Source organism: Monodelphis domestica, chromosome 7 (genome assembly GCF_027887165.1).
Source record: "Monodelphis domestica isolate mMonDom1 chromosome 7, mMonDom1.pri, whole genome shotgun sequence".
Classification (NCBI taxonomy): Eukaryota; Metazoa; Chordata; class Mammalia; order Didelphimorphia; family Didelphidae; genus Monodelphis; species Monodelphis domestica.
In genome coordinates, this window is record NC_077233.1 from 189,227,722 (window position 1) to 189,253,268 (window position 25,547).

The 25,547-nt window shown below is 41.2% G+C and overlaps 1 protein-coding gene across 2 annotated transcripts in view; it reads left to right on the plus strand.

Annotated features, from left to right (window-relative positions):
* Positions 1-25,547, plus strand: part of BMERB1 (bMERB domain containing 1) — a 142,692-nt gene that overhangs the window by 81,194 nt on the left and 35,951 nt on the right. For both annotated transcript variants that reach the window (XM_001366063.3, XM_056806190.1), the window contains exon 2: positions 11,513-11,636. In XM_001366063.3, coding sequence (XP_001366100.1) covers positions 11,513-11,636 — 124 coding nt within the window. The remainder of the gene's footprint in view (positions 1-11,512; positions 11,637-25,547) is intronic.

Sequence of the window (25,547 nt, forward strand, 5' to 3'; positions counted from 1 at the left end):
CTGGTTTTTGCATTCTTTATGCAAACTTTAGCTTATTTATTTTAACTTTTAAAAATGCTGTATATTTATGATATTAAAATATAAAATATGTTGATAGTATACAAATCTAAATGGATAACATTTCTGAGTTTCTAAACTTTTTCTGTACCATCTGCTGGTATTCATGCATCATCTGTAGCTTCTGCAAAACTCCCCCCAAATTCCCATTTAATTTCGTATGCCAATCCATGATGTATCAAAACCAAGATGGGAAAATAGTGATGTGGAAGTGTATAATTGAAAATCTGTTACCCTAAAAAAGAACTACATTTTCTGGGAGCCCCCAGAAGGGATATCTATATATACATGTATTTTTAAATATTTATATGTAAGATATAATTCACATAAATAAAAACTCTCTGGGGAGGAGGGGTCCTCAATAAAAGGGCAAAAGGGTGTCCTGACCAGGATTTAGGAAAACCAAAGCCAAGGCCAAGGACCATGGAGTGAGTGAAACTTACTTCTTCTTGGCTGGAGCTTTGGTTTGGTCAAAGAATTTGACATGATGTACAAGCTCCTCTGAACTAGGAATTGGATCTACCCTTCCATCTTTGCCATTTCACTACTCAAGAGGTTCAAGGATTAGGGGGAAAGTTGCACTAGAACACTGTTTGTCTCCCCCACTACCCCACTGAGACTGGACTTCATTTTGTGTGCATAGTCCCATCAGCTCTGCATTTTTCTCTAGCAGTGATCCTTTCTCTGCGTCCTTGAACCTTCCTTTTAAAGATTATGGCTAAGGGTGTAACTCAGGTGTCAATCATCAATGAAGTTTCAGCTAGGTAATGAGCACTCTTCAACTTCATTATCAAGGTGAGGTTAACTTGGCAATACTCTGGATAGCTTTGTAAAGAGTTGACCCTGGGGATAGCTTGGTGACTCAGTGGATGGAGAGCCAAGCCTGGAAACAGGAAGTTCTGGGTTCAAATCTGATCTCAGACACTTCCTAGCTGTGAGACTCTGGGCAAGTCACTTAACTCCAATTATCACTCTTCTAGTTTGTAATCAATACCCAATATGGATTTTAAGAGAAAAGGTAAGGGATCGAAGGTTTTTTTTTATTTCTATATTTTTTATATCTTTTGTGTAGATTTTATATAAATAAGAGTCAACTCCATTAGGGAATTTCAACTTATTTTTGTTTTTAATTAATTAATTTGTTTGTTACATTAAAGTTCCCAGTTATCTCCCTTTCTCCCATCCCTCCTTGAACTAGAGAAGGTATTTAATAAAAACATATAAATATATATGTATGCATATTAAAAAGTATATCTTGCTTATTTCTATTTATCATGTCTTTCTCTGGAGATAGATATACACAAGTCATTCTTCAAACAATATTTCTGTTGTTGAATGTAATTTTCTCTTGGTTCTACTCATTTTGCTCTTCATAATTTCAGGAAAGTGTTTTCATGGTTTTTGAAAACCCTACCTTCTGTCTTAGAATTTATAGTAAGGACAGGTTCCAATGCAGAAGAATGGTAAGGGCAAGGAAATTGGGGTTAAGTGGCTTGCCCAAGGTCACACAGCTAGGAAGTTTCTGAGGCCAGATTTGAACTTAGGACTTCCCATCTCTATGCCTGATTCCCTATCCACTGAGCCACTTAGCTGGCTTTCCATGGTTTGTTTCTTTTATTTTTAATTAAATCATTTTGGGGGGAGCTGGGTTGCTCAGGGGATAGGGAATCAGGCATAGAGATGAGAGGTCCTAAGTTCAAATCTGACCTCAGACACTTCCTAGCTGTGTGACCCTGGGCAAGTCACTTGACCCCCATTGCCTAGCCCTTACCACTATTCTGCCTTGGAACCAATATACAGTGTTGATTCCAAGACGAAAGGAAAGAGTTTTTTAAAAATAATAATAATAAAAATAAATTAAATCATTTCTCATGATGCAGTAATATACCCTCATAATTATATGCTACAACTTATTAAGGAGACATCATCAACGTCAGAACAAAGTCTTCATTAGTTGGCAATATGGTCTTTTGTATTCTCTATAGAAGATTTTCATAGCTGGTTCCAGAGCAGTGTTTGGGCATGTACATAAAGAATTACCATAGACTGTGAACTTTTCATTAGATTGTGAGCTTCTGGAGGGAAGGGACAGTTGTCTCTTTTTGTATCCCCATTGTTTAGTACAGTGCCTGGCAAGTAGACAGTTAATAAATATTTATTGATTGATATTATTGGAAAGATGAGGTTTTTGTCAGGGAGCAGCTTCAGATTGTTGAAAGTGTCCTAGAGTTTTTCAAATGCAATCCTGTCTGCTCTTTTCTACCTATAAGTGGGGAGACACTATATAGTAGAAAGAACAGTGTCTGGTATCAGAGAATCTAGGTTTAAATCCTATGCCTGGTGCCTATTACCTGTGAAGCCTTGGGTAAGTCACTTAACCTCAGTTTCTTTATCTGTGAAATGAGAGGGTCACATTAGAGGATATTTGAGGTGCCTTCTAGCCCTAGATCAGTGATCCTATAACTTTTGGGAGGTGGTAGTAGTAATAAGTTATAGCATCTTCCTTGTTGGAAGTCTGCAAGTAAAGGTTGGATGACCATTATTCATGTATGTCATGCAAATGATGCTTTTATGGGTCTGAGTTAGACTAGATCAGTAATGGGAAACCTTTAAGAGATGGAGTGCCAAACCCTGCCCCCAGATCAAGTGTCCATGCCCCTCCCACAGTCTGTGCCTCTCCCCCACACTGAGTGCCTGGCACGCCCTGTGCCCCCTTACTTTATCCAGGAGAGGGAGGAAGCACTCCCATTTGACTGCTGGGCAGGAGGATGGGTGATAGTCAGGCTTGGGGAGAGGGAGAGGTGAGGAGGGGTAAGCACTCTGCTTCCCTCTATTTAAAAGAGCTATGATGCCTTCAAAACGAGGGGTAAAAAAGCAAAAAAGTTCTAGTTTACAGGAAAATCCCTTATTTATAGGAAAATATAACCCTCAGGTTAAATCACATTATCCTGACCCATTCACCCCATCAAGTTCCAGCATTCCTGAAGGGGGTATCCTCCAAATTAATCTTTTTAGCACATGGTCAAGGGTTTTAATCTGGATGCAGGGCTGATTGCTACCTCTAACAAACCACTATTGTGTTTTCCAGAGTTTCTAGCCCACCTGTTTTCCCTCAGGCAGGCACCTCTTGGAATGCAATTGAACAGCTTGGGGGGAAGAAGAATGAAAATTAAACCCAAGTTTGCTTATGGAAGAAACTGGGGAAGGGAGCTGTAGAATAGTTTGAAGAAGTTATTAGCCTAGCCTCAGGTTCATAAAACTTATTTCTAAATCACTAGACTATAGTTTTAAACATTTTTAAAGTACAAACTCAAAAGACACAGCCCCAAGTCCCAACAATACTTTGTATCATCAAGATTGCTTCTGATAATAAAGACATAAGTTGTTTCTGTCTCCCTCAAGCCAAAGGTAAAGAAGAGGTCATTGTATTCTGAATGGGGTGGGGCAGTCTTGTCCTACAAGGGATGCTGTTTTGAAGAGATCTGCTTACTAACTCCTACTGGTGAGAGGGAGAAGGGAGCAGCCCAGCTGTACCTTCCTTTGGCTTTCTAGTTAGGAACTCTGGTGAACTCTATGCTGTAGGGACAGGCTCACTAGGTCTGTGAGGGCACTGGGTCCTTGGCATGTGCACCCATAGAGATGTCTATGTGTGCCATCTCTGGCACACATGCCATAGGTTTGCCATGAGGGGACTAGATGATTCTCAAGCTTCCTTAATTTGGTGATTCTGTGAGTCACTGTTTCTCTGCAATGCATCTTGAAGACTGTGGATAGCATCCCACTCATTGGGATCACAGATCCGTTTGAGAAATGAATACTGAGTATGTTTTTTGTATCTTTTAAGTAGATGTTGTTTCCTTCCTCCCCTCCACCCTAAATGTAAGCTCTTCAAGAATAGTTTTATTTTTTTTTTTTTTGCTTTTTAATTCTCAGCACCAACTGCAGTGCCTAATATATGTTAGGTGCTTAATAAATGTTACTTACCTTTGATTTTGATTCAAGAGCTCCTGTTCTGCCTTTACCCACAACTGGTATGTTGGCAGAAATATAACTATCCCTTGTTGATAAGATGATGGACTAATTTCCAATAGTACCTCACCTCAGAAGATGTCTATTATTCCTTGAGTTTAATGATTCTTATTGTCCTTCATATCTACAGGACTTAGCACCTTTATCTAGTATGTAGCAGGCTATTAAAAACACACCTTACTTTCTATCTTAGAATCAATATTAAGTATTGATTCCAAGACAGAAGAGCAAATAAGAGCAGGCAAATGGGACAAAATGACTTGCCCAGGGTCACACAGTCATGACATGTCTGAAGTCATATTTGAACCCACATCTTCCAGACTGCAGACCAGGCACTGTGGCCATGTGTGATAGTGTCCCTATATAACTGCCCCTATAGTAGGCAATTAATAAATGTTTATTGACTGGCTTTGCCTTGCCATTATTCCTCTCCAGCTAGTTTGTCTGCTCCTTATGACTTAAAGACAGTATTTTCTGTATTCCTTATACATCTTTCACAGTGGTAGGCAGACAGTAGATGCTTAATAAATGTTTGTTTGATTGAATTATTGGATACTTACAGGTAAGTGTTTTTCAGAGAAAGGACAAAGATGAGAACTCAGGGTGTTCTCCACAGTGGCTCCCTCCAAGTATCACTGGACAAAAATACTAACTGTAGTGGAACAGTCTCAGACACATTTTGGTCTTATTCTTTTACATACCAGCAAGTCAATGACCCATAGCCATTTTTGAGGAACAGTGAATAAACCTGAAGCCTAATCTTTTTATCTTTTCATAAGTTTCAAGCAACTTTCCAGTCCCATTTCCTTACCCCACAGATAATCTCAGTCCTGCCTTTCAGACAAACTCTCTCAACCTGGTAATTTGTAGTGAGCCATACACCCCCAGAATTATTAGTCATTATCTAAAGATGCTGATGGGGATACTGAAAAGGAGGAATGCACCGGACTCAGTTGTCCCCTTCCCCCAGAAGTGACTCAGCTCCTAGAAATATGTGAACAATTTCCAAAAGACTGAAGCTAAAGAATATAGGGATGGGTCTTATACAGGTCTTACAAAGTTCCTTCAGTGGAACATCAAAGCAAATTGCCTTTGATTTTGATTCAAGAGCTCCTATTTTGCCTATGCCTTTTAATGGTATGTTTGCAGAAATATCTAAAGCTCTATTCTGTCTTTACCTACAAGAGATATATTTGCAGATATTTTAAAAAAGATATTCTATTTTCCCAATTACATGTAATAACAATTTTCCACATACATTTTCTGAAGTTGTAAGATCCAAATTGTTTCTCTCCCTCCCTTTCTTCCTCACTCCTAGAGATGGTAAGCTATTTGATCTGGGTTATAAATGTATTATCAGGCAAAACTTGTTTCCATATACTCATAGAAAGAACACTATCCACATCCAGTTGAAGAACTGTGGGAGTAGAAACACAGAAGAAAGACATTTCCTTGACTGCATGGCTCTATGGGGATATGATTGGGGATGTAGACTCTAAAGTATCACTCTATTGCAAATATTAATAATATGGAAATAAGGCTTGATCAATGATACGTGTAAAACCCAGTTGAATTGGCTATGGGAGGTGGGAGAGAGGAGGGGAGGGAAAGAACACAAAGCATGTAACCATGGAAAAATATTCTAAATTAATTATTTTTTTAATTTAAAAAAATGAAAAAGAAGAGAATATACTCATATAAAACCAAAACCACAAAATAAGAAAAGAATTAACTAAAGGGATGTGCATTCTGACTCCAATAGTTCTTTCTCTGGGGAGTGAGTAGCATGCTTTGTCATAAATCCTTCAGAATTGTCCCATATTATTGCATTGCTAAGAGTAGCCAAGTCTACCACAGTTTACCATAGTACAATACTGCTATTACCGTGTACAATGTCCTCCTGGTTCTGCCTATTTCACTCTGCATCAGTTCACATAAGTCTTTCTGGTTCTTTCTGAATTCATCTGGTTCATCATTCTCTATGGACAATGGTATTTATTCCATCACCATCATATGCCACAATTTGTTCAGCCATTTTAATTTTTTTCTTTGTTCCAGCACTTACTGGGTTTTAGTTGCTTACAGAGGTATTCCTTTGACTTCCAAGTTTTAGGGAAAAGAACAAAGAATATCAGGACCCAGCCTAGAATGGTTGAACAAACTTATAGATTGAGCAGAAGTGATCTCTCTACAGTATTCACCCATCATACACTACCTTTCTCAACAAAGAACCATTTTTACCTCAGGGAGAAGTGATCTTAGAAGTCATCTATTCTTAGGATTGCAGAAATTGAGCTGGAAGAGACCTCTAATTCAATCTTCTAATTTATAGGGAAGGAAAAGGAGGCCCAGAGAGATTAGCATCTTGGAGAAAGTCACCCAGTTAATTCAGGAGCTGAAATTCAAACATATATCCTCTAATTCCCATTCTAGTACTCTTCACTCTACTGCAACAACAGTAACAATAGTCATCACTTACATAGCACTTCAAAATACTTTACAAATATTATCTTGCTTTTGGAAGATAGGTGCTATTGTTATCTCTGTTTTATAAATGAGGAAACTGAGACAAACAGAGATGTTAAATGACTTGTTTATGAGCATACGGGGGAGAAGATGAAGGAAATAAGTATTTATATAACAAGATAAATGTCTTGTCCAGAGTCACACAGCTAATAAGTGTCTGAGCTCAGATTTGAGCTCAAGTCTTCATGATTTCAGGCCTAGCATTCTATCCACTGAGCCAGCCACCCAACTACCTCTTCTATATGTTCATACTCCATGGTGGTTTTCCTTAGGAAGTACACGAAGAGGACTGTAGTTTGGCTGTTGTTCATGTCTCCTGTTCCTTATTCTAGCCTCCAATCTTCTACTCTGCCAGGAGTGAGCATTTACAACTTAGAAAGCATCAAACTACAGATGAGAGCTTGATTTATTGTTTGTTGATTGTCAACTTAAGAAAGTGATGGAGAGGCACCTGGATAGCTCAGTGGATTGAGAGCCAAGCCTAGAGATGGGAAGTCCTAGGTTCAAATCTGACCTCAGATATTTCCTAGCTGTGTGACCCTGGGCAAGTCACTTAAACCCCATTGCCTAGCCCTTACCACTCTTCTGCCTTGGAACCAGTATTAATTGTAAGACAGTAGGTAAGGGTTTTAAAAAAAGAAAGTTATAGAGAAAATGATAATATTGCTGATTAAACTTAAATCCAGAGAGCTGGTTGTTAAAACTAGGTTTTAGAGGAATAAAGTAGAGAGAAAGATACTGTAATAAAGGTGTGGGGAGAGGAGAGAGAGAGAATGGAGTCCTCTCTCTCTCTAAGGCAGTGACAAAGGAAGAGGAGGAGGTGTTGTTGTGGTTAAGCCAAAAGAGAGAAGGAGGATGAGTTTGTCTTTTCCCCCCTTCAGTTCTCTCTGACTAAGCCCCCTCACTTTGGCTGCCCTTCACTCTCAACTGCCAGGCTCTCCTAAGGTATCAAGCTTCTTTCTTCTGGGGAGACAGAGGGCACTTCTCTCTCCCCTCAGCTTGGGCTGCCTTTCAATGAAGCTTGAGTCAATTCTGGGTCCTAACCACAGGTTTATTTCAGGAGAGACAAGGATAAGGGAAAAGGCAGAGTGGAGGGTAAATTGGGGTTCAGGAGGGAAAGATGGAGAAAAGGGTCCCTATCTGGATAATACCCTTCCCCCCAAAGTTAGGTAACTCAGGTCTGGTGGTCTGAGCCCAGAGGGGTTCAGAGTAGTGAACCCTGGCTTCTTGGCTGGCACAGCAGGCATCCCCAAATTCAGGGTAAAGGGAGATTGTAACAGATCCTCTTTGTAAACTATTCTCTTCTTCAAATCTTTTCCCACTTTGGGCTTTTAAGGGGGTTGGGATCAGGAATTCAGGGAGAGAAAGATTTCTGGGTTTGGGATCCAATCAGAGATTGAACCCTCTCCTCAGGAGGTCTCAAGTCAAGAGAGCAGCTCCAACTGTCTCTCTCAGGGTTTTCTCTCCTTTCAAAGCTCCAAACCTTTTCTGTGCCCAACCCTCACTGCTGGTACAATCCTTGTTGCTCATCCAGGCTTTTATTCCAAAAGTCTCTGGGTTTATCTCTCTTACAATACATTGATGGAAGCAGTTTCAGAGTTCCGGATTGTGGAGGTAGCATAGTCCAGGGTAAGAGAAGGAGATAGGGATTACCCCCTGAGATTTCCTTGGAACAGCGAACTTCCAGATGAGGAAAATCTTTCTCCCAGGGCAGGCTGTCACCCTCTATTCCTCTTACAGAGTCAGAGTTGCCCAGGACACTGAGAGGTTGGTTAAGTGAGTTGCCTAGTACCCTACAGTCACTAAGAACCTAAACAAGGTTTGGCCAGCACAAAGGCCAACTCATCACTTTGCCAAGCTACCTCTCCCTTTTATATACATACTTCTACTTGAGCTCCACATGGGCCAGCAAGGTAGCACAGTGAATCTGAGCACCCAGCCTTGAGTCAAGAAAGTTCATCTTCCTGAGTTCAAATCCAACTAAAGACACGGCTAGAGCTGGAGAAGGAAATGGCAAATGACTCTAGTATCTTCATCAAGAAAACCCCAAGTGGGATCATGATCCATGGCACGACCAAAATAATAATTGAAAACTTGAGCTCTAAACTATTATGCCTCTTTACTAGTGAGAAAGAAGTGCTCAAGATTTCTCATCAGGGTCAGCCACATCCTCAAATTCCAAACAAATGTTCATTTCAACAAATGAAGTCAGACAATGCCATCTTCACCTTCCCTGAGGGTTGAGGGCAAGTGCCAATCCAGGAGGCATGATTAATTTTCCTGATCTCACATGCCACTTCCAGGGTATGGTGCCATTCCCAACATTGTACCTCTGCAGGTAGTGGAAAGGGGGAAAGATTATGTAATACAAGCATTGGCTAGTGTCTTAGGGGAATGATCATTTGGGCAAGAGTTCAAGCTGGGGATTCAGAGAATGAGAAGCCAGAAAGGTTTTCCATCCAAAACTGATGTGATGTGATGGGAATCCAAAAGCCATTAGACTTTCTGCTTTGGATCAAACTTAAACCCACTAAACAATAAATGCTCAAATGATAATTTCAGTGATGGATGATCAGAACAAAGCATCTTTGATCAGTGATGTGAGCAAGTATGACCAGCCCCTGACTTTAAAAGTTAGTGTTGAGCACAGTGCCTGACACATTATAGACATTTAATAAAAGTTTATTGACCAACTAAAAAGGCATGAATTATAAATAAACCATTCCTACAAAGGGCTACTAATGCTTCTGGGCTCCCAGTCCTTCCCAAACCCCATTGTTTTCTCCTTACATCCTCTTTACTTCCCATGGGGCCCTTTCTGCCAATGCCTTGGGAACTATAGTGGGGAAAAAATCCCAGAGCTTTTAAAGTACATCATACTTGGGAAATGGAGTAAGGAAAGAGTCTGTGAAAAGCAAAATGACTTTGGGGAGCTGACCCTTAGTTTCTCAGGATGAACTGACTGGATTGCCCAAGAGTATCTTCCTCAACTCCACTTGGAATTTTTTTTCTTCACTTTGGATTGCTCACAATTTCTCTGTGTAAAGATTTTTCTGAGTTAATGAGCATCCCCTTCTAAAAATAAGAATACCTTTGAGTGGGTTAAAAGGTTGTCAAGCATTTACTTCTTAGTGTGAATTAGTTCTGTGAGGTGACTTTGCTCCCACAACTAGTTGAGATTTAATGCATTGGCTGGAAATAGAGTTTTGATGGGGAAAGAAGCCCTAGAAGTAGGATAGGCCATTTGGGATGGAGTGCATGGAGCACTATGAGGGAGAGGGAAGGAATAGTTGGAGAAGTGTGCAGCAGTAGGGGTTTATGGCAAAGGCATGTAGGACCCGGGAGAAAGGACACCATGTGGTAGGAGATAGGGCATGAAATGGAGTTTAAATGATTTTGAATCTAAGTAAATCTGTTTCAGTTTTAAGAAATTACAGGGCTCCTGTAGTTTGCTAAATAAGCAAAATTTAAAACAATGCATATCTGTGGGGAAAAAAAAAACCTCCCTGGACCCCATATCCTATTTGAACAGCTGTTTCTTAACTGTAGTTAATTGCTTGTATTATGTCACCAATGCTATTTAATTATCTGTTCTATATATCACTTAACATCTTTTAAAGCAGATGTTTCTTAATTGAGTTTTCCTGTACTGGCATAGATTCTTGTGCCCCACCCCGCCATGTATTCTTGTTGGTATAACCAAGCAGAATAATGAAATCATTCCTTTAGATGTTGTTGCTTTTCTGCATAAAAGAAGCCTCCTGGGAAAATCTAACTGAGTTTAGTTTATTCAGATCTATATCTTCCTCTTCTTTTCCCTTTCTCTTCTGTTCTATTCCTGCAGTGCATGAAATCCTCTGTTCCTGGAACCTGGAGCACAAAGCTACTGCTGTGGAGAGCCTCATTTCATTATGGGATATATAGACTTATGTGACCTAGCTTAGGAACCTAACCATCATTTGTAGTGTTTCTATGAGAAAATGTTCTCTCAAAACATCTCTCAACTCTATATACCTCTTCCTACTCTCAGACAGCTATCATTCTAGTTGGAGTCTTCTTTACCTCTTCCCTGGATAATTACAGTAATCCCCCAGTTGGACTCTCTGCCTCAAATCTCTCTCTCCCTCCCCTTACCCTCTCCTTCTCCTTCTCCTCCTCCTCCTTTTCTCTCTCCCTCTCTATCTTTCTTCCCCCTCCCCTCTCCTTCCCTATCTCTGTTTCTGTCAATCTCTCCTTTCTTCCTCTTCCTCTCACTCTCTCTCTTTCCTTCTCCTTTCTCCCTCTTATCTCCTCTCTCTCCCTCCCTCTCTTTCCAACATCTCCATCATGTACTCCCTCAAGGGTACCTTTTTCCTTTTTCAGTTTCCTTTTATGCACTCCATTAGAATTGTAAGTTCCTTGAAGATAGGAATCATCTTTCTTTTTGCTTGTATTTGTATTTCTAGAGCTTAGCCCAGTACCTGGTAAATATTAAGTGTGTAATACAAGCTTGTTGGCTGCCTGATTGACCATTTTCAATATACCCAGACCCTGGCAAGAGGCTTCTACTTTTCTAGTAACTATACATTAATCAGCCAAACATTTATTAAGAACCTATGTCCTAGATGTATGTATGACCCTGGGCAAATCACTTTACCATAATTGCCTAGGCCTTACTGCTCTTCTACCCTAAAACCAATATTTACTAAGATACATAGAAGGTAAGAACTAAAAAAGAAAAGAATCTGCTAAGTACCAGGCATTAACTTCTGAGCATTCTACTGCTGACAGGGATTCAGCTAGCCTTTTCCAGAGGTCTGGTGTGCCCACATTTCTGTGGTGCTTTGGGGGATTGAGAAATGCCACATAATCTGGCATAACCCGATTTACATGTCTCTTGTTTCTTCTTCTGCCTGCACAGATCAACTTGACATCATTTCCATGGCTGAGACGACCATGATGCCAGAAGAAATTGAGTTGGAGATGGCAAAAATTCAACGTCTTCGGGAAGTCTTAGTCAGAAGGGAATCAGAACTCAGGTTTATGTAAGTACCAAAGAAAGCAAGTGTGGGAGACCCAGCCAATCAGAAATGGTACTGATGATACAAGAAGAGATGGAGAGACTGATGCTGGGAGGTGGGGGAACATATTTATGGAATACTTAGTGGTATGAATGTCTTTGAAAATAAAGAGGGCCTGAATGAGCAGATTGTGCTCTCAGCGGTACCCAGGGATGATGGATGGGCTTTCCAGGGAAAGTGCCGTTTTTCATTTGGGACCTGGCAGGGCAAATAGCAAGCTGGCAAAGACAATCTGGGCCATGAATAGTACTGCTCCCTCTCCAGGATCACTTTATTCTAGAATAAGTTGAACAGCCTTGTAGTTTTTTTTAAAAACCACTCCATTTTCTTTTTATAGGAAGGGAAGAGAAGGCTTTATTTGTGCTCCAAAGATCTAAAGAGAGAACCATAATGTTTACAAGTAAGGGAGGGTTTACATTTTTTTTTTGCTTTCTCTGATAAGTTAGAAAAGGGAAAAGTAATTACAGATGAGTCCTTTTGGATTAAGTATGCATATCTACTATTTGTCTGACTCTATATCTATTTATCTGTCTACCTGTCTCTCTGTCCATCTCTCTGTATTTTTCTTTGTCTCTCTGCCTGCCTACCCACCTGTCTGTCTTTCTGTCTGTCTGTCTCTCTGCTTGCCTTCCTGCTGATCTGTCTTTGAGTCTATCTATTTGCCTTTCTGTCTATTTGCCTGCTTTTCTCCCTGTCTTTTTATCTATGATTTTTGTCTGTCCATCTATCTGCCTGCCTTTCTGTCTATCTGCCATTTTATCTCTCTCTCTGTCTCTACCTACTTGTCTATTTATTTCTATCAGTTTCCTCAAAAGTCTCCCTCTGACATCATATTGTGGCACTAGGTGACTTTGGCTTCCTGAAAGCTATGCAAAGTGGAGCAGAATCTCTGCCAGGTTCTACCCAAGTTGAAAAAGCTTCAGATCCAGGCCAAGGGATAGATCACGTGCCTGCCATGTGAGGGTCCATCTATCTCATTCGATTGAATTTAAGAATCACACGTTAAGAGCCTCTGATGTGCCAGGCGCTGTACACATGTGGGAGTCATCATCGCCAGAAGGCTAGCCACCAGGGGATGAATTTGAAGGGGGGTTTGGGGGTGGAGATGGTGCCTCATGAAGAGGATCTAGGAAAACTTGGCAGAATTGTGACCTGAGGCAGTGGAAGAAAAACCCACACACAGACAAAATTGTGGTGCCTTGGAGGGTTGAAGTATGAGGATTAACCAGAGAATTTAGACTTCTTGTTTGTACTAAGGCTTTGGAGGCAAGGGCGATGGAGGATGGAATGGAATGGAGGCATGGGAATGCTAATGATTCCTTGGTTGTTATTGCTGATCAGCCCTGTTAATAACCAGATCAAGACTGGTTTTATCACACCCACTGCTATGTAATCAGATTAATATCTTTCAGCCCACAGAGACCAAGGGATTCAGATGAATGCTTCATGGTTGGGGATGTTCTCTGACTCCAAAAATGATCCTTTAAGAAAGAGTTCAGCATAGGAGGGGGTCTCAGGTGCTTCGGGGTCCCTACCTGTCCTGAGAAGTATCCTTCCAGAGAGAGCTACAGCTGTGTAGCTTCCTTCCCCCAACCTACTCTTTCTTCCTCTTTGCTAACATTGGTCTTCCTTCTCCTGTTGCTTCTCCATCATCTTGTTTTTTTAACCCTTACTTTTTGTCCTAGAATCAATAACTAAGTATTGGTTCCAAGGTAAAGGAGTGGTAAGGGCTGGGCAACTGGGGTTAAGTGAGTTGTATGGGGTCACAAAGCTGGGAAATGGCTAAGTCCAGACCCAGCTCCAGCCCTGACTCTCTTTCCATTGAGCCACCTAACTTCTCCATAATCTCTCTTTAAACAATAACAACAACAATAAAACCCTTACCTCCCATTTTAGAATCAATACTGTGTATTGGTTCCAAGGCAGAAAAGCAGTAAGGGCTAGTAGGCATTGTGAGTTAAGTGACTTGCCCAAGGTCACACAGCTAGGAATTATCTGAATCCAGATTTGAACCTAAAACCTCCCCAATTCTAGCCCTGACTCTCTTCCACTGAATTACCTTGCTGCTTCTCTATCATCTCTCTTTCTTTTTTAAAAACTTTTACTATCCATCTTAGAATCAACATTGTGTATTGATTCCAAAGCAGAAGAGTGTTAAGGGTTAAGCAATTGAGATTAGGTGAGTTACCCAGGGTCACACAGCTAGGAAGTGTCAGAGACCAGATTTGAACCCAGGACTTCCCATCTTTAGATGTGCCTCCAATGTCTCTTAACAAAAGAAGCTTGAGAAGGTCATTAAAGTCATACTTAGATCCCTTATTGTATTTGCCTTCCTCCCTTAGATTTTAGGGCAAACTGGGTAAGTTGGGTCACCAGAAGCCAAGGCATCATGGACAAGGGTTGTTTCTAGTGTTCTACACATCACTCTGACCAGATCTAATGTGAAGTAGACTGTAGACTTTCTTCCCCCACCCACCTCATGTTTGGAGTGTGTTCCTCTCTCACCTCAATTTCCTTGCTTCCTTCAAGAGTATGGCTCAGAGGGGCATCTAGGTAGCTCGCCAGATAGAGAGCCGGGTTCAAATTTGAGCTCAGATATGTTCTAGCTGGGTGACCTTGGGCAAGTCATTTAACCCCCATTGAAAAGGTCTTGCTGGGCCAGGGCTTGGGCTTTGGACCTCTCTGTGTCACTTCCCAATATTGGACGTGTTCCCTTGGGTCACAGTGATGATGTTCCTGCCCAGACAATACCAAACCCAAAGTGGTTCCCATAGACGGAGTTCTTAATTCAGCCGATGGCAAGTACCTGTTTATAAGCAAATATTCCTACGGCAATGTGTGTGGGTGCCCACCTGGTTACATATGTTTTCTTAAAACAAATCTGACATCAGCCCCACTCAAAAATTCTTAATGGTTCACTATCGCCTCTAGACTAAAACAGACAGTCCTCAGTGCATCATTGAAAGCCCTCCCATACCCTGATTCCCACCTGCCTCCCCAGTTCTAATTCCAACGAATCCTACTCACATATGCTCCGATCTGGTCAGACTGACCCTGGCACCAGACATGACTTCCCCTTTCTTCCCCCACCCACCTCATGTTTGGAGTGTGTTCCTCTCTCACCTCAATTTCCTTGCTTCCTTCAAGAGTATGGCTCAGAGGGGCATCTAGGTAGCTCGCCAGATAGAGAGCCGGGTTCAAATTTGAGCTCAGATATGTTCTAGCTAGGTGACCTTGGGCAAGTCATTTAACCCCCATTGTCTAGCCCTGACTGCTCTTCTGTCTAGGATTCAATTGATTCCAAGACAGAAGGTAAGAGTTTAAAAATATATATATATATATGTATGTATGTATATATATATGCATATATATATATATGTTGTTGTTGTTTTTAAAGAAAGAGTATACCTTAGGTAACTTTTCTTTTCTTTTTTTTAACCATTCACCTGTTTATTATAGAAACTACAAGTGTTCCAATGTTGAGGCCAGTGGAGGTGGGGGGATTTCACCCCAGAAGGCTATTTCTATTTCCCCCCACTAAAAAAGAAAGCTTCTCCTTCCCACAAGAGGCAGCTATGTGGCTCAGTGAATAGACCACCTGGAGTCAAGAAGACTTCTCTTCCTGAGTTCAAATCTGGCTTCAGACACTAAGCACTGTGATCCTGGGCAAGTCACTAAACCCTGATTGCCTCAGTTTCCTCATCTATAAAATGAACAGGAAAAAGGAAATAGCAAACTACTCCAGGATCTTTGCCAAGAAAACACCAAAATGGGTTATAAAGAGTTGGACACTATGGCTGAACAACAATAACAATCCTTCCCTCCCCTGAGGAGAGGGGAGAGGCACAAAAGACAGACAGGAGAAAAAATCAACATGTCTTTTTGCAGGATGAGGATAAGTGGGGGGGGGGGCAGTTGGGTAGCTCAGTAGATAGAGAACCAGGCCTAGAGATGGGAGGTCCTAGGTTCAAATCTGGCCTCAGACACTTCCTAGCTGGGTAACCCTGGGCAAGTCACTTAATCCCCATTGCCTAGTCCTTATATATAGTATTGATTCCAAGACAGAAGGTAAGGGTTAAAAAAAAAAGATGAGGATAAGAGAAAGAGTCTGAAAGACCCCAAAAGACCCCTATAGACTATAGACTGTTCATCTTCAGTCTCCTTGAAGGAAAACCAATGAAAGATGAGTGGATCTTACACACTTATCACTGCACCCTCAGAACAATGTGAAGTGTTTATCTTGGGTGGGAGGAGAGAAATGGCCCCAGATTCCTTTGGTTCTTCCTCTCTATCAAGCCTTTCCTGCCCCAGCAGGAGCATTCTGTTCTCCCTCTTGAAGTTCCCCTGTGTTTCTTTGTATTTCCTTCTCTAGATACATCCTGTTGGATTGTAAACTCTCTGAGGACTGGGATGATGTCATGGTTGGTTTTGTATCCTGGGTGCCTTGCACATCCTGGGCACTTAATGTTTGCTGAACTGAATCATGTACATGAGTGATTCCAGGTTCATTTCTCACATGCTTGGTAATAACAATAGCTAGTACTTATCTATGTGTGTTAAAGTTGGCAAAACATTTTACAAATATTATCTCATTTGATCCTTGCAGTAGCCGTATTTGTTAGGTGCTATTATTATCCCCATTTTAGAGATTAATAAACTGAGGTCGACAGAAGTTAAGTGATTTGCCCAGTGTCTGGGGATGGATTTGAAACTCAGATCTTCTTGACTGCAGACCTTGATTCCCCAAGAATGCCTTCCTGATGAGTAAGCAATCCAGATTTCCACTTGACAACTCAGTCCAACAACTATTGATTAAGTACCTGTTGTATACAGGGCAACTGAGAGGCATCTTCTCAAAGCTTCCCCTCTTACAACGTGGCCATTTCATAAACTCTCTCTGGTTGTCCTCAGCAAATATGTCTCTATTGTGGAGAATAATGACTAAGACAAAAGAGCAATAAGGACTTGGCAATGGGGGTTAAATGACTTGTCCAGGGACAAACAACTAAGGAAATGTCTGAGGCCAGATTTGAACTCAGAATCTCCCGTCTGTAGTCCTGACTATCCACTGAGCTTTTTTCTCCTTGCTTTAGGTGCTCTTCCTGTTGCCTAGCCCTCTCTCTCCCCAGTGCTACCTGACTTCAGGGGAGAACTTTGGTGATAAAGTCAATAACTTCAGACTCATTTCCTTGCCCTTAATTCCAATGCTGAATCCCATCATTAGCTTTTAATAACTCTATTTGCCAGCTCCTGGATGCCTGCCTTGGCTTCTTTGCGTCACATGGACACAACACATCCTGCTGTTTATCTTGGTTTCGGATAATTAAATATTCCCATCCATGAAAGGGTTAGGGGAGAATTTGTTTTATCTTCCTTTACACCCGCTGGCCGAATTTTAATAAAGAGGATATAAGGACAACGTCTCATCGCTTGCCTTGGGCAGGAACAGTTTTTAATCAGCATCAGCCGGAACTCGTGCCATGGAGAAAGCATCTCTATGAAAAGAGGCTCCTTAGAAACTGGAGAGATCACCCTGGAGCGGAGGAAGCGAGTTCAGATGTTTGCTCCTCCCCTGGAGAGCGGCAAAAACACAGCGTTGGGACCATTAGCTAACGCTCGCCTAACCCAAGTTTGGCCAAAAGCAGAGGAGAGGGCTCGTGACTTCTCTTTAGGGCTCCGAGCTGGGCTTTGGGGCTGAAGATGTGGGGTTGGCCATTGAGATGAGTCCCAGAACAAGGATGGCGCCGTTGCCGGTGCCCTGACTTTGGCGTCAGGAATATGATGGCAGCTATTAGGGTTCAGTCAGTTCAGTCATGTCCAACTCTGCAAGACCCCATTTGGGGTTTTCTTGGTAAAGATTCTGGAGTGGTTTGTCATCTCCTTCTCAGATCATTTTCCATCTCAGGAATCAAGTTAAATTATTTGCCCAGGGTCACACAGCTAATAAGTGTCTGAGGCTAGATTTGAACTCAGGTCTTCCTGACTCCACTTCAGGCTCTCTGTCTGCTGTACCATCTAGTTGCCAGGATAGGGACTAGCCTTGTGAGTTTATTGTTGTAAGGGACACCCAGATAAAGAAATTCCTTTTACCAATGTAGGTGGGCACCTTCCATGCAACTTCTAATCTCAGTTGCCCTGTAGCACCAAGAGGTTAAATGACTTGCCCAGAGTCACAAAGCCCCTACGTATGAGAGGCGGGCTTTTTAAATGGCTTTGCAGCCTTCCAAACCTCAGCAAGTCACTCTTCTAAGTATCAGTTTCCTCATCTACAAAATGGGGACAACAATAACATCTATCTCCCAAGACTATTGGGAGGATCAAATGAGAGAAACGTGTAAAACGTTTTGCAAATCTTAAAGTGCTATATAAATCCTTATGATTATTATTAATAATTATGACCTACACCGCCCTGCCCCTCCATCAGGAATGCCTGGATTCAGAGCCTTCCTCTCCCTCTTGAAAACTGTGTGACCCTGGGACACATGGGTGAGACCAAGGCAAGAGATAAGGATGGTTCCAAACCTGTGAACCTGAGTCCCTGGGGGAAAGGTGGTGCCCTGAGAAGAAACAGGGAAGTTTGGAGAAGGGATAAGCTAAAGAAAATACATTGAGCTCCATTTTGGAGATGTTGAGTTTAAAATGTCTGGGGGCTACCAAGGAAAGAGCACCAGCACTAGAAGCAAAGGACCTGGGTTCAAATCCTGTCTCTGATGGGTATGACCCATGGGATCTTGGACAAGTCACTTCCCAGAACCTCAGCTTTCCCATTTTCAAAATGAGAGGAATTAAACTAGATGACTTCCAAAATCCCTTAATATCTATGATGCTCTGACTCTTCAGTTGGAGCTGTCCAGCAAGGAGGTGGTAAGGTGGGCCAGAAAACTTGGGAGGAAAATAAGGGCTTGGATATAGACTTGGAGCCTGTCTGCATAGAGATAGTAGTTGGAGAGACTCAGGACAACACCTTAGGGAATATACCCATGCTTAATGGGCAGCAAGGAAGGAGGATCCACATAGGCAGACTGAAAAGGAATGGTCTGACAGATAGGAGGAGAACCCTTACTCCCAATCTACTTTTTTTTAATCCTCACCTTCCCTCTTAGAATTAATACTGGGTATTGGTTCCAAGGCAGAAGAGGGGTAAGGGCTAGGCAATGGGGGTTAAGTGACTTGCCCAGGGTCACACAGCTAGGCAGTATCTGAGGTCACATTTGAACCCAGGACCTGCCTCTTTATCTGCTGAGCCACTTTGGCTGCCCCTCGAAACTACTTTGTATTTAATTGTGTCTATATTTATTTACTTATATTTATGCTGAATATATATTTATATACTTTATATTTAGGTTCAATATTTTGTATATTTTGCATATACTTTGTATTTGCACATACTTTATATTTTGAACATATGTAATTTATACTTATGAACATAAATATTCTTCAGAAATACAAAGTGTGTATGCTTTTTATTTATGCTGAACATTATATATGTGCATATATGTACATATCAGCATAAATATGAAGTATATCTAAAAATCTAATGTGAATACATATTCAGCATATACTTGTCTTCACCACTGGGATATAAGCCCTTTGTGCAGGGACTATTTCTCTTTGTACTTGGACCTCTAGAGCCTAGTAGTGCTTGGCACTTAAATGCTTATTGAGGGGGCATGTGGGTGGCTCAGTGGATGGAGAGCCAGGCCTACAGACAGGAGGTCCTGGATTCAAATCTGGCCTCAGACACGTCCCAGCTGTGTGACCCTGGGCAAGTCACTTGACCCCCATTGCCTAGCCCTTACCACTCTTCTGCCTTGGAGCCAATACACAGTATTGATTCTAAGATGGAAGGTAAGGGTTAAAAAAAAAAAAGGTGGCTGATTGATTACACTAAAAATAAACAAAGAGAATTTGAATTCTCTTTCACAGTTAAGTCAAGAAGCCCCAATTGCCTAACTCTTGCAGCTCTTTCTGCCTTGGAACCAATATTTAGTTATCAATTCTAAGACAAAAAAGTAAGAGTTACAAAATAAACCTAAAGCTGTTAGAAGTGAGCATAACCTTTTGCAAGGAGAGTGACTCTCCCCCAAGTCTGCACACATCAACACAGGATCATGGCAACTTTGGCATACAATTGGACCTTAGAGGAGGCCGACTAGGGTGATGGAAAGAGTCCTAGGTTGAAATGAGGAGATTTGGCTCAGACACTTATTAGCTGTATGACCTTGGGAGATCAGTTTCCTCATCTATAACAATGGAAATAATAATAGTTATATCACTTTCTTTAAGGCTGTTATGAGGGAAACACTTCATAACCCTTAAATGCTATAGAAACATGAGTTGTTGCTAATCCCGTCTGCTATCCCCAAATGAATCATGTCCTGGTAGTGTATGGGATTAGGGTTTCAATTAACCAGAGTCTCGGACTAGATTATGTGTCGTATTAGGGGATTATTTTTAGAGGAAAGATGATAACAACATTACGGTGTCAAATTCAATACCTTTTTTCAATACACATCCAAGAAAGTCTCAAGTGGGTTCATCAGTTAGCTTTGGAATCTGAAGATCCAAAATCAAAACAATTGGGGTCAGCTAGGTGGCTCGGTGGACGGAGAGCCGGGCCCATTTCAAATCTGGCCTCCGATATTTCTTGCGTGACTCTGGACAAGTCGCTTAATCCCAATTGCCCAATAATCCCAATTGTCTTTCTTCTGCCTTGGGACCAATACACAGAATTGATTCTAAGAAAAAGAAAAGGGTTTAAAAGAATCAAAATAAAAACTACCAATCAGCAAGTATTTGTTAAGTATTTATTGCATGTCAAGCCCTGTGCTAAGGGTTGGAGATAGAAAGAAAGTCAAGTCGATCAGCATTTATTAAGGAATCACTAGGTCCAAAACCATGTGCTAAACACTGAGAATACAAAGGCCAAGACCAGTCCCTTCTCTCAAGTAGCTCCCAGAGTCATGGGGCAAAAGCAGTCCTTGCTCTCAGGGACCTTCCATTGTAACAGAAAGATAATACTCATATAAATAGGCACATTCTCAAGTTAAATGAAATGAAGCTTTAGAGGGGAAACCTCTAGGAGCTGCAGTTACTGAGAAAGATCTGTAGAAGCATTCCGGGCATGGGGAGCAGTCAATACAAAGGCAAAGAGGAGAGATGGAAAGTCATCTCCAAGGAGCAGCAGGTAGACAGGAAAGTTGCATTGTAGAAAAAATGGAGAGAAGAAAAGTAAGCAGACTAGAAAGGTAGGAAGGAAAAGGTTGTAAAGAGCTTTACATGCCAAAGGACTTAACATAAAAAAAATTAAAACATTGAAACCTAAAGGAAGGCAGAGTCTTGCTTCCCTAGAATTCTCTCTAGGAGAATGCCTAGAAAACACTCTTCTTGGGGCAGCTAGGTGGCTCATTAAATAGAGAGCCATCCCTGGAGACAGGAGGTTCTAGGTTCCAATTTGACCTCTGATATTTCCTAGCTGTATGATCTTGGGCAAGTCACTTAATTCCAATTGCTGAATCTTAATCTGTCTTCTGCCTTGGACCCAATTCTTAGTATTGATTCTAAGACAGAAGGTAAAGATTAAATAAAAAAGAAAAAGAAAACTCCCTTCTCTCCCTGTTTCTTGGCTAGGTGTAGCCACGCTCATTAGGAGCATGCCGGGATGGGGTTGACACACCAGTATTATCCCTGTCTAGAGTTCAGCTCCTCCACCTCCAGGGAATCTTTACATTTTTAATGTGTTCTTAATTTGCATTTTTCTTTTCCCATCTAGCAAGTTGAAGTCTGAAGAAAAAGCTTCATGTCAGGGGCAAATGGAAGCATGTACATTTATGTAACTTGACACATCTTGGCCACGTTCTGCAAGTTTCATTGTCACCCCAGTTGCGCTTTGGGTTTTAAATAGAACCCCCTGAGCACAGATCCCCTAAGAACAGGTCACTGTCACTCCAGTTGTTGTACATGTCAGGCAGGAGAAGAGCCATTGCTTAATTGAAGAGATTTTAAAAGCAATTTGTCATAGCAACTGATCTACAAAGATCTGATGAGGGAGGGAGGGAATAAAGGTGAGAGCAGAGGATGCTGAGCTCCAAAAGAATCAAGATGGATTTCTGAAAGGAATGGCATGACGCTGAATTTTTCTGAAGGTTCTGAAGGTTTCTGAAGGTGTGATGTATGTGCATATAGAATGGTTTACATTGGAAGCGGGGCTCAGGAGAAGGGGAGATTATATCCAAAGGTAATGCCGAGCAAGCTTCTGACACCCAAAATGGACTGCCACCTTCCAAACTGGTATGGAAATTGTCCCTTAGTCCACAAGCCCCTTCTGTGAGTTGGGCACTATGGCAAGCCCTGGAGATACATAAAAAGGAAAAAAACGACCCCTGTCCTAAAGCAATTCATATTCTAATGGGAGAGCTGACATAGGATAATAATAATAATAACAATTAATATTTATATAACCATATGTGCAAGATATGTAAAGAGAACATAAAAAGTAACCTTAGGAGAGAAGGCATTAGTGGCTGGAGATAAACAAGGCTGAGCCCAAACGTTAATGTACAAAGTAGTAAATAACAGGTATAGGATAGCTATTTATTTCCTCAACTACAAGAAAAATGTTTAAAACATAAAAGACTCATAAACGAGCATTGACAAATACTTAAAACATGAAATGGTAACCATCATTCTTATTCTAGACTTCTGGGGAACATGTAGGACTGCTCAACATATTTCAGTTTCTCTTTAGACTGCTCAGAGTGGCTGTCCATTCCTGGTCCAGAGCTTCTGATTATCTGGGCATGCATGGCTCATTCTTTGGGTGGAGGTCATCTGTTTTGAGAAGGGTGAAGCTGCAGGATGTACCTCCTTCTGGGCATCCAGCACCCAGAATTCTCCATGACCACCAAGGCTGGAAACACCCATCTCAAGATTTCTTTTAGGTCACCTGTGCTCAAGGAAAGAAATATAAAGCAGGAAAGGCAGCTAGGGATGTGAGATCCAGTTACAAGCTCACCCAAAGATTGTCATGTGCTGTGTTCTAGAGATGGGGAGGGCTATTGTTCTCCACCACATACACTTTATTCCTTTCACTATCCTTTGCTAGAAGTCCAGTGGAGAGTTCTGTTGTTGTTGTTGGGGAGAGTTTGGGAGAGCTCAGAATGTTACTCTGCCTGCCATCTTAGCTCCTGGAAGCAGAAGTCCTAGCAGAGAGTTCAGAGTCCAGATAGCTTCAAAAGAGGGAAGAGGAGAATAAGAGCAGAAATTGTTTTCTTTAAATTCTTCTGAGAGAGTGGCTGCTCCTGCCCAGTCACTAACTTAAGGCTATTCATGGATGAATTTGAAATAAGGATATCGAGATTGAGGAATTTGAAAAAAGGAGAGTGATCAGATTTTCCTACCCATTCTAATTTCTACAATTGGCAGCAAATACTTCTCCAGATGAGTGAGTATGTGGTAACCCAAGCATCCTCACTAGGGAGAGGAATAGGAAATTCATGCATAAGACTTTTCTATCTAAAGGAGATTTATTAAAAGATATTCTTTATAGCTTGTTGGAGTTGGCAGGGATATATCTTGAGCCTCTAATCTATATCCAAATTGAGGTGATTTGAAAGTTCCACACCTAGTTTCCCAGCTTTCCTTTAGGAAAATTATCATCTGATATGCATTAGAGATGCTTCTTCTTTTTTGGGGGGGGGGAGGAGTTCTGAAATGGTGTCTAGTCAGAGCAAAATAGTTTCTACTTCCACTGCTTAAAAATCTACACTTTGAGATCTTTGAGTGCACTAATTAGTTAGTTAAGAGTGTGATAAAAGACTGTTCCTTGATTTATTGAAGATTAGCTAGTGAGGGGGCGTGTAGTGTCTTCCCTATGATGCCAAGTGCTATGGGGCCACCTGGGCCCAGATTGACACTTTATCTTTGAAATGATTATTTATTTAAGAAGGGAACATTTTCCCAGTTTATTTGGGGGAGGAAGGTGAAAAAATAAAGCAAAGATCAATTAACACTTATAGACTATGTGCAAATTATCTAGCAAATGCCAGGAGAATGATCTTGAGTTATTCTCTCTAGTGAAAGATCAAAGTTTCATAGAGATGTTCCTATTTTTTACCCCTCTGGGGATTCCATACAGCTAGGTTCCTATTACCACACATTTTGGATCCCTTTGAAGCAGTTAGAGTTTTTGAATTTGAATTGCACATTTCATTACGTTGGAATCAATGACCATATTTTACATAATTATAACTTCAAATAGTTTGAATAAAAAAATATGGGACCACTTCAGGGGATTCATTATTTGTACTAATCAGGGCCTAGCTCTATGTGCAATGCCAACTTAGATTCAAATGAACATCACACCAATATCCTAAAAAGGGAATAAAGAGCATTATTATAGTTCTATATAGGGGAAAGATCCTAAAAAGAGGATAAAGACTTTATTGCTATAGCTATTTATAAATGTGCATTACACATTTATATGTAGTCTTTAGGAAGGAATATAAATTCATCTGCATTCCTGAGAGTGAGGAACTTATAGTTACAAAAACATACTTCATATACACAATAAAAAAAGGATACTAGAAATGACTGGGCAGCTAGGTGGTAGCACAGTGGATAGAGTACCAACCCTGAGTCAGGAAGACCTGAGTTCAAATATAGCTCCGGTACAAGCTATAAGATCCTGAGCAAGTCACTTAATTCTGTTTGCTCCAATTTCCTAAGTTGTTGAATGAGCTGGGGAAGGAACTGGCAAACTATTAAAGTATCTCTACCAAGAAAACTCCAAATGGGTTACAGAGAGTTGGGCATGACTGAAATGACCCAACAACAACTAAAAATTACAGAGATCAAACGTTGAGAAAGCATTGCTGAATGCGGTAGATAAGAGCACTAGTATTAGAATCAGAAAGATGCTAGTAAAGTAAAATCCCACCTCCTGTAAGTTGCTTAAATTCTCTGTGCCTCAGTTTCCTCATCTGTAAAATGAGAGGATTGAACTCAGTGTCATCTAAGATGCCTTCCAAATCACAATCGATGATCCTAAGTTAAAATGTTAATGGCCCTGTTCATTACTAACCATCTTTAATACTGCTTTCCGTGTGGGAACTATGGGGAATTAGGAGTATGTATCCACATATGAACTTATTGAGGTACCATAAAAGCAATTCCATCATCATTTATGGTCCCTGAGATGGCCCCTATAATCCTAGAGCAATGTTGGTAAGCCTATGGAATATGTGTCAGAGGGGGCTGCCCCATTCCCCCTCTCCATTGTACCTGAGGACATCTCTCACATCACCCATCCCTCTGCCCAATTGCCCTACAGAAGCCCTTCCTCCCTCCCCTGTCTGGGGTAAGGGGGAGGCTCACATGCAGCATGAGGATACAGTTTGGGCACTCAGTCTCTAAAAGGTTTGCCTTCACTATCCGAGAGCATAAGGCTTTTAGCCCTAAGCCAGAGCATATACATACTTAGCTGGCTTCTGTTAAACAAAACATACACAAAGAAAACATTGTACAGGTGGGAGAACAAGAGTGCCCTTGGGTGGGGGAGACCTAAAAGGTCTCCTATCAAGTTAACAATTAAGCAGAGCCATGAAGGATACTATAGGGCAAATGCTGTCAACCCTAGGGTAGGAACTTCTTTCAAATATCTTAGTAACTGTATTCCAAGATAACTGGTTTGGTTTTTTTTTTATATATAATTCTAAGCATTAGATTTTATACATCTCAAAACATTATTCTAAGGAGTCATAAGCTTCATCAGACAGCCGAAAGGGTCCAGAACCCTGCCCCCTCCCAAAAAAAGAATAAGGATTTCTGTTCCAGGGATTCCAAGAGATGGAAGGTGGGAGAGAATGTATTTAAATG